This window comes from Diorhabda sublineata, chromosome 2 (assembly GCF_026230105.1).
Source record: "Diorhabda sublineata isolate icDioSubl1.1 chromosome 2, icDioSubl1.1, whole genome shotgun sequence".
Taxonomy (NCBI): Eukaryota; Metazoa; Arthropoda; class Insecta; order Coleoptera; family Chrysomelidae; genus Diorhabda; species Diorhabda sublineata.
This window is the reverse complement of record NC_079475.1, coordinates 13,643,495-13,659,768: the sequence shown is the minus strand read 5'-3', so window position 1 is coordinate 13,659,768 and position 16,274 is coordinate 13,643,495. Positions and strand designations below refer to the sequence as shown.

The window sequence follows — 16,274 nt, the reverse complement described above, 5'->3', positions numbered from 1 at the left end:
TTGATGAGTGATCCATAACTTGAAACTGTAATTTCTTTGTGGATTTATTATTATTATTATATTTTTATTATTATTATTATATTTAATTTTCGGTTAAAAAAATAGTTACAGTTACATTACAATAAGCAGGATTGTCCCAACTCCACAATCCTATGATATCCCGAATTTTCTACTCTACGGCCGCACAGGTGTAGTACAGGTGAGAGCGGGGAGGGTCACATGACCGGGTCGCAGGTAGAGCCGCCTTACAGAGTCAGTGCGTCTTAAGCCATCGTTAAGTGATTATTATAAGTTCGTCGTTTTCACGTTCGTTTGAGATTAGTGTTGTTTGTGTTCTGTGATATGTCCGGAATATGGCCACCGGTCATCCCTACGGGTGTTGACACTGTAACATGGCTACCCTAGGCCTATCGAAAGTCTTCATTTTAGACAAGTACTTCACGGAATTGCAAAAGTTCTGGGAGACCGAGAAGAAGCTGCAAGGTGTGTTGTCTTATTATAAGCCTTTGTTTAGGTACAAGTCGTCTGGCGACCACCGAGATTTTGCGGGTTGTATACCGATCGATGAATAAATTACTTCTACATTGTTTGGCTATTGATATCTTGTAGTCATTAAAAAAGAAAATGAGTTCTTGCAACGCTTTCTATAGTTTCTTAAGATATTACGACCAACAACAACTTTTAAGGTAAAATTATGAATCAGTTCAGTTCTATTAGGGTGGCCGTCTGCCTAATTTTTTTTAAAATAACAGTTTGGTTATTTACTTAAGTAGAAATAGAGAACAAATATTTCTATTCATATTTTTTAGCACGTTTTAGGGTATAATCCAAAAAAAATTAACTGCTATCTTAAAACTCAATACAAAATGAAATTTTTAGCTCTTTTAGACATCAGAGAAAAGGTTCAAGTTTATGAAATCAAGTCGAAAATTATCAAGCTAATCTATTAGTATCAAACCTTTGTACGTCTCATAAGTAGAAGCACTTTTGGAAAAAGGTAGTAATATACTTTAAAAATTAACCATGAAAATAATTCTGGTCTATTAAATTAACTGATGTAAAGCAATAAACAATCCAGTGCGATCGTCGTTCCGTATCTTAATGAATAACTTCCATAAGCGGATGTAAAAGAAAGCTGAAATGTTTTAATCTAGGATCTTGCTGTAAAACCCTTGCTGTCATAAAGTATGTAATTACTGAATTATTAAAAGCAGATATAATAAAGGCACATTTTGATCACACACTCAGTTTATTTTCAGTCTCTGAAGACGATAACTTGGTTATCGAAACGCACGTCAAACAGTGTAATCATGAGTGTTGGTGAAATGGTGATGTAAACAGTGTATTCAGTATTTGGCCTCTAAATCACTTCATCAGCCAAATTGTTCAAGAAATAAATAACTTCTCAAATTAACGAAATAAACTGTTAATTGTTATGATCGGCAAACCAATGAAAAATATTACTTCTGGCACTAATAACAACGTAACATGTTGTTTCCTGTATTTAATTTCTCTTCGTCTTACTAGAACCTGGTAAACCTCGATAATGACCTAAAATATATGTTGACATGTGCGAACCCAAATGTTAATTTATTAAAAACATTTTTGCTCGTCTCGAACTACTACTGAAAAAGTTCATTTTGTTACTGGAACGTGAAACTTTTTGTTCGTTATTTGGAAATGAACTGTTGGAATGCAATTTTCATATCAAATAGTTCCGAACACATTGCTGGAACAAACCTTGTAAGTTGCACGGATTTGACCAGGCCGAAACATTGCGAATAAACGTAAAATTTGTTTCTCTAAGCATATATTTCATAATGACAGCGATTTTCACGAGTCGTGTCGGTAATTTGAATTAGAAAATTTTGATATATCAAAATAAAAGCTATAATTTCATTAAGTTTGGACTAAATAGACTAACATGCATAAATGTAAAAAGCAATTGGATTTTTATGTATCGCAATCATATGCATGCATATGCCTCATTCGTTTTATTGTGGTCGAAATAGATAAATCCAATCCACCAATAAATACAGAGGTTTCAATATTGTTCTGAGTGAAAAAACTGGTTTTACTGGAAATAGGAAATTAAGAACTCCAACAAGAAATTATAGTATTAAAATATCGTTTGTCTGAAGCAAATATACAACTATTTACAATTTAAAACTTACAAAATGCACCGGACAGCGCGTTCACGGAATGCCAATAAGTTTTGATTATAAGGTGTACTAACTGGTTTTCTGATGATATAGTCAGAGCCGCAACCAAGCGTATTATATCATGTAAGGTACCGAATTTGTGAAAAAGTCTTTCCTCTAAGGAAATCGAAGTCAATTTACTGAGCCTAGACATAAATGTAAATATTATTATAACATTGAATTTATCTGTTGAATTATATATAACTTTGCTGCTAAATTTAGGTCCCTAATGATTGAAAATTGGATTATAAAACTGACATTTCACTTAATTTATTTCCTATATACTGAGGTTTATATCCTATGTTGGATTTTAGTTCAGTGAAATATTTCCATTACGTGTCTAAAACGTCGTATAAGTCAAATAAAAATTTCCGACAATTCAGTAGAAATCAGGGCTTGGTGTTCAGACTAGTACGTTGGGGAATATTTCTCATATCGACTAAGAAACCTCCTCCACCTCTTGCGTTTGTTTCCTCGCTGTTAATGTTAGGTATACAGTTCTTTCACCGATTTCTCAATTCCTCTTACTCCTTTTTTATCTTTAGAACTAAATATCTTCAGCGCGAATTTGCCAGTTGCTGTCAGCAAGTCTCTATTCACAGCGGAAATTCCAACATACTACCAGGTATTAGGGATTTCCCAAAAAACTTTCGTATCCTGAATCTCAAGGATAATGATAAATGATTTTTTTCACGATTAATTGTCTTGATGCTAGGTTCCCTTTATATAAAAATTAATTTAAAATAGCAAGGTAAAATTTAACGTTTCGATATACTTCAGTCTTTATCAAAATATGTAGGTCGAAATGTCGAATTTTACATATTATTTTATACTTATTTTCATAGCAAAGAGATCTAAAGTCAAGATAAATCATCACGAAAAATATATAAAAAGGTGTAAGAACTAAAAAGTTTAAGAAAATGAAAATTGATTTATATTCAATATTGAAAATAGGGTCCCTGGCAAACGTTACATATTAGATTTTTTACTACGGAAAAATTGCAAGTTAAGCTGAGATGATTGTGCAAATTTTGTTTAAAAAATTTTTTTTGTAATGTCTTCCTGCAAATTATCAAAAACTTTTGATGTATTTTAAGTTTCGATTCTCTGATATTTAACTATTTCAATTTCCAGTTGAATGTCGATTATTTTGGAACAGATTGAACAAATTTAGCAACAAATTTTGTGTTTTTTTTACTTCTAAACCATTTTTATGTCCAATTTTATAGAGCTTATGTGTACTTTACGATATAATCAAACATGTTTTGAAGAAAGATCTCCTCAATTTTCTAAGAGAATCGACGTATTCCACCCTATCAAACAATAGTTCCATCATTTATGTGGTTCTATCTTGGTTCAATGATCACGATCTTGTATTTTGTTTAATAAAACTCATTTAGTCATATCCTGTCAATATTTTAAGTTATGAAATTGTTACATAATGGTAAATATCTGCTATTATTACCAACTTTAAATCAATACTTTTATTAGATCGTGTTCCCACGTATTAATTGCAGCTCTACTGATAAGTATCTAGAAAAATTCTGTACATTTTACAATAACAGAGTGCACTCATGTATGAATCAACAAGTATTGTATACAGCGAATGCTATTTATATCTTCTTGTTTAACGGAATCGATTAGTTTCACTCCGGTTTTGTTCAAATCTCACAATTAATTTCTTGTGAACAATGGAAAGGTACTTGACTTCATAACGTATAATCTGAATGAAATGTTACCGATTCACGAAAAATCGATTAGCAACTAGCGATAGATTCAAAAATCTACAGTTCATCTACAACATATAATTGAGTAATTTACTGTAAAAATCCTAAATAAAGTTGACTAAAATTGGTGTAATCTCGTAATCTTTCGTTAGCAGATTGATAAATAACTGTACAAATTTTCAAAATAATCAAAGTTAAAGTTAAAAAAATAAATACAACATGAAGGGAGGATCCAAAAATAAACGAAATTATGTTTACAACATAGATAATTCCATATTTTCCACAATAAGCTTATAACTAAGTTAGAGTAACTATTATTTTTACTCAATAACTGTTTAACATAGATGTGGTATGTGTGCTAAAAATCCGATCTTTTCTGACCAACACCACTGCTCAATATTTTCGACATTTGATTGACGCTCTTACTTGGAGAATAAACTCTGTTTGCAGCAAATCAGCATTGATTTGATGTTTGATTTAACTTGACGACATTTTTTTAACGATAGCATGTTTCATTGACATGACAGTTGGTTTTATTCTGATTACAATCATAGCACTATGAATAATCACTAGTTCCGACCTTCTAGAGAAAATTCGTATCAGATTCAATCTGTTTTTTCAAAGCCTCATATCTCAATATTTTTTCTCATTGACAGTTATTCCCAAATCTTCTGTTAAAATTTTCTGATAGAGGTCCAAGATAACCTAGTACTCACAGTTAAAAAATAATTAATCAACAAAATGTGAACGTAAGATCTTGAAATTTCGTCGATTCGAAGAGTTGAAAAGGGTCAAGAACGATCAACATAACCTAACCTAACTAAACAACGAGGTTAGGTCATTTCCAAATCGCGCAAACCATTCGTATTCTCATATCATCATCTATGTAAGTTATTTTCAGTGACAGTGACACTATTTATTGTATCTCGGAAGAAAGGTGTCATACTACAAACGCTCCGCCCACGGCAATGCTATTCCGGTTACTATTGAGTCTCCGTAGTATTTGTTCTTTTGATATTGTAGTATTATAGAAATAATATCATTCAAATACCCGCCGACATTAAATATTAATATAAATATTATTTATTTGGTGTATTACGACTTCCGGTACATGTTGTAATTAATTCCCTCTCTGCACGTCAAATAGCACACATTCTTGACTTTATGCGGAACCAGTAACATTGGAATCACGTGGTCGAAGACATCACCGATCTATTTGAAAACATTAATGAAACAATTATCAATTGACGTTGCCTCACTTTATGAGCTGAACTCACTGGTTACTAAAGTTTATCTAATATCAGTTGCAGTTTATAAAATAGACAAGTAAAATATACCAGCCTGTAAGGGAGTTTGGTTTAAACAGTGTACCATACGTTACTGAGCCCTTTTTGTACCATATCTGACGCAAATAATCTTGTCGCCATCGAAAAATCCTTCACGATTCGGTTAATGCCATCCGTTTATTCAGTTTTTTTTGTTTAAAACCATATACTGACAAAACTGACATGCTACATTTTGCTGTATTATTTCTAATGGCGCAACCCAGATCTCCTTATATAAACTATAATTTTCCTACGGATAAAATCTTGAGTAGCATTGTCAATTGATTTCAGTTTTTCATTACATGTTTTTCACCTCAGTGAATGATCCACAGCAATCCCTTTCGTGACTACTCGATAAATAGAAAATGTATTTACTCTAGTTAATGCATCAATCCTTATCATCAGATTGCTGAATATTTTCCTTTTTAAGCATTAAAATTATTTTAAATAACTTTAAATAACTGTGTTTGTATATCTAAATCTTTATTATTAAATTCATCTCGCTACACTGTGCAATTTCATTGTCTTCATTCGCATATGGTCTAAATAATACTCATATTTATATTTATTTAAAGAAATTTATGAATTAAATAAATCTCATCTAGCCATGTCACTGCTTATAGCAGACTATCTAGTAGGAATATTTCAAAAAAATTGTGTACACATGCCTTCCGACAACTTCAACCAATAGAAATGGAAAACAGTTGAGATGATGAGTCCACGTGGACTGACGGTTTGTTAGATGTTTACCGAATTTTATACGGGGAGTAAACATTATTTTTCATTTCTTAATTTGGTATGAGCGCCGTGCGTATTTATGAAATATTGATTGCTCCATGCATAACTGTCTTCTGCAATTGATATGCACACACCGATAATCAAATTAAACTGTCTAATGTGCGTTTTTATAACCAAATTTTCGTCTTCAGCGACCGAGAAGAGGCGTTGGTGTATATTTTGGAAATTTCTTGTCTAATTTTACTGTTAGTTTAAGGCCGCTTAATATGATGCAATGCAATATTTCTTGATGAAAAGTATACGTAGATGAAGTTCAACTGATTATTTCATGCAAGATCTCGCACTCGCGCCATTTTTATAGCGTGCAAGTTGCATTTCTAGGAAGAAATGAGTTTTTGATCTGCTCTGATATCACGTTTCTTGCTAGGGATTTTTTATTATGTTATATTTTATTTTTCTTGGCAGTTTGTCAAATGTTTCTTCATGTAATGTTTTGTATATTTTTTCGTCTAATTCCATAGATAAATTCATGTTTTTCATTATTTTCTCTTGGCTTGGCTCGCCATCGCCTAGTTGCTGTTTTCTGCCCTTTAGACTCCAAAAGCAAGGCAGCAGCCTATAAACCTACCACAAAATATAAATTAAAATTTGAGGTTTATTTTTTTATGGAATTTTGATTAGTGGCCACTATGATGCAATGGAAATATTTTGATCTTTCAAGAAATTGTATGCAATTTCTTGTACGTTGTCTTGCCTCATGTCAAGCGGCCTTTATCGATTCGATGTTTTTTTTATTGCGTGCAAGTTGCAGTTCTACGGAGAATTCTAGTTACTTTTCGCGTAACAACCAACAGCAGTAATTCACTGACCACTTTTTTCTTTTCTTTTCACTTAGTTTTGTTATTTCCATTTCTAAATAGGTTCCAAAATATTAAAACAATTTTGTTTAATTTACTTGAAATATTTATTGGGGCAGCCATGATGCAGTGGTAAGAGATTTGCATAATATCAAACGATGTGCAATATTAAATTCATGCAATTTCTTGCACGTTGTCTTGCACCATGCAAAGATGTTGACATTGTTTTATATAATCACGATGTGATTGTAGTTGTCCCTGAAAAAGTTACTAATTGTTACTTTGGTATATCAGAAACTTGTTTTATTTCCCCAAAATATTGACACTCAATATTTTATCTATTTGTAATTTCACGTTACTAGTAAATATTTTCACGCGCTTATTGAATCGTTTTTCTAAAAGTCCAAGAAAGTAAACTTTCGGAAAACTAAGAAAAACTATTTAAATCATAATATTTCACCTAAAATATTTATAAAAAATGTCAACATGAAATTCAATTCACAACAAGATTCAAAATTTTGCACTTGTATATTTATCCATAATTTAGTTATATAGCTCTAAAAATGTGGAACTATCCCCCCTTTAAGTTGCAAGGAGATAAAAAAAACCATTAAATTTCAAGTACATCAATTTTTACAAGTTACTAAAAAGATAGCAAAATTACTTAAATGAGTTTAAAAGAGGAAAAAAATCAAAGATATAGATTTGAGGCCATATTTCTGATATATGGTTCATCGTTGGGTTCTTCAACCTGGAAATCGCTGGTAATTTCTTGAGATCTATCATCAGTTGGCCAGTTACAAATTTCTTTGGAAAATCCCCGATGCCATATCCTCCGTATTTGCAGTTTTTATTGGCACTCGACCTTGGAAGTCCTTAAAAGAAGGTGGGGTGAGAGTATCTGCTCTTGTCTTAGCCAGTAAAAAGTTGTGGTGAATAATACTATTCATTGTAGGGTAGGTTTTAACACATCCTTTTAACTTAGACTCACAAACGAACATAAAGAGAGTATTACTGTATACTATTTTGCCATTTCTTGAAATCTGAAATTATGTCAGATGATAAAACCTCATAAACAATGAATGTATTAAACCGTGATGAGTTTTGCAAAATTATGTCAGTTATTTCGTGAACATCAAAAATGCAGTCATGTATCTTTAAAGCCTTAGATATTATTCCGAAATTAAAATGCTGATTTCACCCATTTACATTCGTAATAAAATCTCTTTTTTAACAAAAATCGATGTATTCTGATATTTAAACTACAAAACTTGAAAATCGAAAAAAAATGGACGTTTGAAAATACTGATTCAATTTTGATAAATAATGCAAAACTTAATTTACGGGTATTCGTGAAAATTATGTTTTCAACCAAGTGTCTTGTACTTATGAAACATCATGTATAATATGAGATTAGTTCTACCTATTGGTACAAACTTTATTGTATTGTAGGATCAGCATTTCAATATAAATTTTCAACGTAAAATTATGTCACGTATCTGCAGGTTATAAGTAACTGTTTTATTCTCAAAATTTCGTAGAAGTAATTATGAATATTAATGTTTTCGATCTATGTTATTCATGATAATTTACGATTTAAATATTTTTTGTCCAACCATTTATTAAATTAATAACAGGTTGTTCAATAACAAGCCTAAATCAAATTTTGCATTAATTTTCTGATAATGTGTACCTTGTCCATAACATGAATTGAGTGATTCAAAGCTCGCTTTAACAACTAGATTGAGTGCACTGCTAATGCACAAGATGGTATTCTATCGATATTAATTGTGAAACTCAATAATGTATTGAAGTAAAAGTGTGTGTTGTCGCTAATGAGTTCAATGAATTACTTTCCTCGAGATATTATGTGAAATTGATCCGAACAAAATCATTTTCGTCACAAGAAAGCTGCTGATTAGAACAATGAAAATATTTTTTAAAAATCAACAATCATTACTCATGCCCTTATTGATTATATAAATAGAAACAAAAATAAAACACGCTTCGAAAACACATGAAACTAAAAATTTGAAAATATTTTTTCTTAAATTAAACTTAAAACAATAATAAATTAAAAATACTATTATTGTCAAAAAAGCGTCGGGGACTCGATGTAGGAGAAATATGAGACAAATTGTCCTATATTTATCTACTTATTTTTCAGTTTTTAGTTTCATATGCTATAAAATCATGTTTTTTTTTTGTTATTGAAACCATATTGATATTGATATTGATACTTTCTCCGAATAATTGCTTATCTGCTTATATATCTACATCTCGTCGAAACTTTTATTGAACCTCAAGTGCTTAATTTCCAACATGGAGAACTGAGGTTCGAATCTTCTCTCCAATGAAATTTTTATTAAATAAGCAATAAGCAAGCATTTTTATATGATAATATTTTATTGTAAATATCACCAAGATACAAAGAATCTGAATGGTATGGGATGTTTCACATTATGTACGTATACAATAATAGACCCAAAAGTCAACATAAATCTTATTCGGAGTAAAAAGTGCTGAAACATTTGTATAATCGTACGCGAATCGAGCAGTGACATCGAAATAAGGTAAATTGCCAAACTATACCGAACAGTCATGAGTCATCCGAACGCAGCAAATCTTAAAACTTGATATAAATAACGTTGTATATAAGTCAAATAAAAAATCACTCCAAATGACTTTTGACTTATCATTCGAAAGGTAACTTTGACATCTGACAATTGGCGGATGATTTTTTACTCAGTCACTGTTCTTTTGTCTCCTCTGTAGATTCCAAATAATAGTTTCTCTTTGTAGTCAGATATTTTAGAGTTAATTTTAGATCAAACAGTTACTTTTAGGAAATATAAGATGGCACTAAGTAACGTTAAATAGTGGAGATTTTTTATTGGTGTTAACGCTGTGTTCCATATTTCCATAACGCTGTACAGTTCGTCAAATATAGGAGTGACAAACGTAAGAGAGTTAAAATGACCTGCTTGAGGGACCGTACTAATCCCTACTACCATACTCTAGTCATTCACATTCATTCCTGTATTTGTCAAAGTGTAGTTAGTAAGGTTATCGAAGTGCTTAATTTCCTTTCAACATGGAAATCGGAGGTTCGAATCCTCTGAGGAACGAAATTTTTCTTTAATAAGTCACTTGCTGTTAGTCCAAAGGAGAGTTTCAAATAAACAAACCCTATTGTCAACAAAGGCAATGCAGGACACATAATGGGTCACCGCTCCCTAAAGGTATTGTTTTATACAGAAAATGAAGACGACTTACAACGTCTACTATATAAAATGAAAATTTCTGCCGAAAAATTTAATATGAGCATCTCAGTCAACAAGACACAATCAATGGTAATATCAAAAGATCCCATTAGATGCAAATTGGCAGACGATAGCGGAATAATACGGCAGGTATCAAGATTCAATTACCTGGGAATGAATATATCTAGTGAAAGAAACCTGACAGACAAAGTCGGCGGCTGTCTGAGAGATATAGTGTGGAGAAACAAAGCGATTAGCTCACAAAACAAGACCAGAATCTATAAAACGTGTGTGAGACCTATTCTCACATATACCTTAGAATCCCGAGCCGAGACGTCAACAGCAAAAATAATAATGAGAACCATAGAGATGAAAATAATGCGAACCATCAAGAATAAGAAAAGAATTGGGCGTACAGGATGTGGTGACATGGGTCAGGACACGAAAAACATTCTGGAGGGATCACATAGAAAGAATGCCAGAAGACAGATGGGCAAACACACGATGACCTGTAGGCAGACCACTAAAGAGGTGGTACTAGAGCAGGAGTTCAGCTTTCCAGGAAGATCCAGAAAGAGGGCTAAACGTACAGGATTGAATAGGACCTGGTCCTATTGAAAGAGGAAGAAAAAGAAGAAGAAGAAACCCTATTGCTGGAACCTTATTCTTTTGGCGAGTATGGTAGGATGTATTTTCCATGCTAACGTTGCCTGACTTATGCCCATTTCTTTATGTTGAAATAGACGAAAAATTCATTGAATAAATTATAAATCTTGATAGAAAAAAAAGTTTTTTTGTTCAAATCTTTGACTGGTTTAGAAACACCTGTAAAATATGATAAAGTTCGCATTAAATGACACTTTATCCAGTCATAATATTTTTCCCAGTTGGTGCGTACTATATATATATATATATATATATATATATTGTGAGTCAGTCGCTAAAAACATTGGGCCATAATAGCATGAACAGTAAATTTTCACATTCATAACCTTTTTCAATGTATGATAAATAGCTTCTCATGAAAAATCATTTTTTTTTAAAAACTCCAATGTATATAAATGATTTTTCAAAAAATAATGGTACCTAAAAATGCCTTCGAATATATAACAGCATATCTTTTGTTCAGACTGAAAGAAACCTTGGTCAACAATTCTTTCAGATAAATACTTTACAATGTAAACTATATATATACCACTTCTTGTGGGATCACTATACATATTGATATTCTCTTTCCACACAAACATTTGGTCTTTTTATATCACCGAAACTACCTGCATGTAAGCGGAACCTGTTACAGGTAATTTTTATCAGTTTTGACATTTTTTAAGGACCCTGAACTCAATCCTTGGAATTCGAGGCAGTTAAATAGTGTTACTGTGTTGAAAAATATATTATAATATAGAAAGATATGATTTTTACACTTTGTTTCAAGATGACAACGCTCTACCACAACTCAATAAATGATTCATTTTGATATAGGAATACGAACCCTTACGGGGCCTAGTTGCTGAGATATAGGATGTTTTGAATCAAAATCAAACATTTACCATAAATCAAGAACGACTTTATTTTTTTTTCAAATTTAGTGACTAATATGCTCCTTAATAAAGTAACATTTTGACATAAAAAAACTTTAACCAGTGGTGCGCTGTCTGGGTTAGTTGTCACTTTTATCGCCCTATTTTTTACACCACTGAAGCAAAATAATGATTTAAATGGATGTCGGGGTAGACCCAATTGTTGGCCTCCTTAAATCTTATAGATTTTTTATATGGGGCTATCTGAACAAAAATTCAAGATGCGGCAGAAATCATTCAATCCCATCCAGATTTATTCTCAAAGACACGTTTTTCAATTACAAAACGGTTTAATAAGTGTATTGAAGTAAGCCGCCAACAGTTTGAAAACTTGAGATTATGAATAATTTTTATTTGTTTTGAACTAATTACGCTTAATCATTATTCGAAATTAAATGAATAATTGATTAATTCGTAATTACTTACGTGCTTGCAGACTTTTTAGATGCAAATTTCTAAAACACCGCTCATTTTAGCTCCATAAAAGGTTATTAGTTTTTCAACTAAAAATAATCAGGCAATTTAAAACAAAACTAAAAAAAGAATTTGCTCCAGTGGTGTAAAAAATAGCGGGATAAAAGTGACAACTAACCCCGAGAGCGCGCCACTGGTTAAATTTTTCCAAAGTTTGTTTATGTCATTATATTACTTTATTAACGAGCGTATTGGTAACCAAAGTTGAAAAAAAAAATTTGAAGACGTTCTTGATTTATGGCAAATTTTTGATTTTGATTTAAAATTTTGAACACCCTATATCTCAGCAACTAGGCCTCGTGAGGGTTCACAACTGGTAGGTTTCTGTTTTCTAAGAAATACGTTCAAACAACACGAAGAAGAACTCAATCAGAACAAGAGATGAAAGCGATGCTTAAGAACCGTCGTTTTAAAAATAAACGCCGGAGGCTTGGGTGGATCAATTGTTCGTTATACAAAATGAGCTACAGGAACCAGATTAAAGTTATAGGGAGGGTCAGAAATAATTATTATCTCTTACAGAAACTAAAGCAAAAAAAATCAATAATTAACATAACAGTACTAGACTTACTTCTTTCCATTTATACATCATGTGCCTAATCTTACGTTGAGTCATTAAGTAAAAAATCTTTTAAACCGTCCAAAAACCTATTCGGGAATATTTTCAGTCACTTTGAAATGTAATATTGGTGATGATGTAGGAGGTCTCTTCTGAATGTATTTGGGCAAACCAAATTCTCATTGGGAATCAATATAATATTTGAATTCTTTCTAAGTTCATTATCCAGTGTTATTTTCATCACAAATTAATCTTAGAGTATATAGAGTATGAAACACAATCGATCAGTTTTATTTTAAAAATTTTAATCCTGAAGTATCATATTTATGCAAAAATACAAAATACGACCTGAAGAAAAACATGAGGAGTTAATAGAAAAGATAAAGTGAGAAATACAGAAATCAGAGAAGAATAAGAAATATAACCTACTAAAACTAAGCTTGTGGCAATATAAGCAAAAATTTGATGTACAATTGGACAGTTGTGGCATGATAGACAATGTCAATGATGAATATAGTCAAATAAATATAAATTTCAAAAACTAGACAAAACGTTAGTATGAAAAATTCGTCACTTTTGGGTATAAAAATATATGATTATATTGTGGTTTGGAAGGAAGACTTCTTATTGGAATCAATTGGATAGTGTCCTTTCCATTAGATTCAAATTAGTAAAAAAATTGATCAGAACTTTGAATGAATTGTCTAGAAAATTGGCGCACAACTGGACGTGATTCAACTGACCGCATTAGCTACTTTATGTGCCTTGAGTTTATATCTCGAAACTAAAAAAGAAAGACAAAACAAAGAAGTTGATGGATTGTTCTCCACAAGAAGTAGTGCCTATATTTAATCCTTCACTTATCAGATCCTATGAGGCATACACTTTATTTTTATCCTTGTGTTAAGAATTTTTTTAATTCCAAATGATTCATACCGAAAAACCGCGGTGAAGCGGATCATATTCGTATTTCCTTATGTAGCCTCGTGAAAAGTTTGGAGTGGCCATAATACCTATATAATATAATCGGTTGTACACTCTAATAGGAATAATAACCGCTTAATCAGCTCTTTGACTCATTTTAAGTGGTTTCTAACATGATTTGGCTTTCGTTATTTTTCTCAATTTAACCTGTCCTGGGTATTATTCCAAGATCCGCCGACTCTTCAGATTATTTACTCAACTTTCCCATTTGCTTTTTGCTGTTCCTTTGATTCAGTTTCCTAAGGGATTCCATTCTATTATTTTTTCAACTCCACTATTTTGTTTTATGCGTCCTCACCACCGTATAAATCTAGTAATAGTCTCTTCACTTAAGATTTCTCTAATTTCATCTTTGGTCATATTCTTCTCATCAGTTTTCTTTCGAAGCTGTTAAGTTTTTCTTCATCAGCTTTCGTTTGATTCATCGTTTCTCATCAATAGGTTATTGTTGATCTTATTGCTGTTTGTAGATTATCATTTCGGTACGTCTACTGATTTTTTTGCATAACATAAGAGGCTGGAATTTATGGTAAGCCCGGTGGTCTGCCTGGATCGTTTGAGTAATTTCCTCTCTTCGCTCATTTTGGTTGTTAACTGTTATTCCCGATTATTTTAAATTGTTAACCGAATACATTCTGTTTTCTTTTCTACTCCATATACTTAGTCTTCTCTTCATTTAGTTCTATACCCCATTCACCAGTTTCCTGCTCGATCTTAAAGAATGTTTCCTTTAAGTTCCTTATAGCTTTCGTTATTATCGCCAGATTATCTGCTTGAACTTATATTTAGACATCTTTGTATATCTTGTTCGATATAATTGGAACAAATGAAAAAACTCATTTTTCTCTAAAACCTCAGCTTTCATTCATAATTTACTATAGTCTGATTAAAGAATGTATATATTAGTATAAAGTATGTCCCTCTCGAGCAAAAATGATCTCAACAACACATCTTGGTATTGATTCAACTAATTTAGCGAACATATTTTGACTTCATCATCGTGAAATCACACTTTTCAAAATTTTTTCCTATTTAGTGCAATACATCTTAGCTACTCGTTGAGTTATGAATTGGGTTTAGATCTGGTGAATTACCAAGCCAATCAAGCAGTTTTATTTTATATTTCCGCATAAAAGTCACGCCAATTTCGTAATATGACAAGAGGCAAAGTTAAATTAAAAAAAAAAGGAATAAACATTTGTTTATAGTGGTATTTGTCAGTCTGTTGGATACGATCTAGTCACTTAACTTCTACTAACAACATTGATACACATTTTTGACCCATGCCAAGTACTTGTCACCATTTCCTTAATAAGAAATTGTTTTTTCCTTGGTTCTATGGCTTCTCGATATAGTTGATGTATTCACTTTAACATCATAACCAAGCAGGTCGTTATTTCTTAGAAAAATTTTATCAATTCATGTAGTTTTTCTCCGTTTGCAACCACATCTATCTATTACTTTGTGATACAATGATCCAAATCATTGGAAAGTTTCATAGTTATATGAAGCACTAGATTTTCTCACTATTAACTATTTCTTGTATAAGTGTTCATCAAAAGTTATTATTTAAACAGGCTTTTTAGGAGAAATATCTATCTTGTAAATAAGCAAAAGTGGCAGTTGTTACATGGAAAACATTCTAACCATAAACCGATACGATGATACAATTAATAATCAAATATCGACATTGTAAAATGGCAAACGAATTTTTAATTTTCAAAATTTATTCTGAATACTGTCTTTAATTATATAAAACCGATTTGACGCGGTTTAGGACGTAATCGTCAGCTAAAACAGACACCAGATAAACATGTTTTGTCCCAATAAATTTGGATAAACACGTTTAGGAATAATGTATTAATTTCAAACAAATGTTATAAACATAAATACTGACAATTCGAGCTCAATACGATACTGCTTCCATTTTAGAAATTCTTAGAATGTTCTTTAATTTTTTCACCAATCATTATGCGATATTTCTATACGATAACCACGTGCTGTCGATTGCAGAATGGTTATTGTTGGATTATTGCTGCAAATTAACAGTAACACGTCGATTTGATTTAGATTTATCACAGTTAATCAACTGCTTACAACTTGAATAACTCGTTTTTCCAAGTGAATATTCACAACAATCTATAGATTGTCAATATGAGTACCGGAATTTTCCCAAATTCGGTTACATCAATTTTCGACATGGAAAATATTCGAAATTTTACAACAAAAATAAGAAAGTTGCATTGTATTTATCTTGCGATATGTCAGGAAGTTGAAATATTGTTCTGTTAATTTGGTATACTATCTCTGTTTTTTTGAAGGGGCAGAAAATTCGGTCAAATATAACAAAAAGACTCCGCCGCCTTCATCTCATTGTTGGAAAGTTTCGATATAGTAAATAAAAATATTTTAATAGAATTTTTATAACGCTTCAAGAAAGGGTCCTACGACCCAAAGATCCTTTGGGTCGTGTTGTATATGACTACATACACAAATATTACACATTAATTTCGTATATAAAATTTCTGTTTCACAACATAATCTAATATAAAGAGATAGAGACCGA

The 16,274-nt window shown here is 31.6% G+C and overlaps 1 protein-coding gene across 1 annotated transcript in view; it reads left to right on the top strand.

The window, feature by feature from the left end:
• The first annotated feature begins 255 nt into the window (after positions 1-255).
• LOC130452847 (unconventional myosin-Ia) overlaps positions 256-16,274 on the top strand; it is a 34,443-nt gene continuing 18,424 nt past the window's right edge. The window contains exon 1 of the mRNA XM_056792325.1: positions 256-483. Coding sequence (XP_056648303.1) covers positions 393-483 — 91 coding nt within the window. The 5' untranslated portion in view covers positions 256-392. The remainder of the gene's footprint in view (positions 484-16,274) is intronic.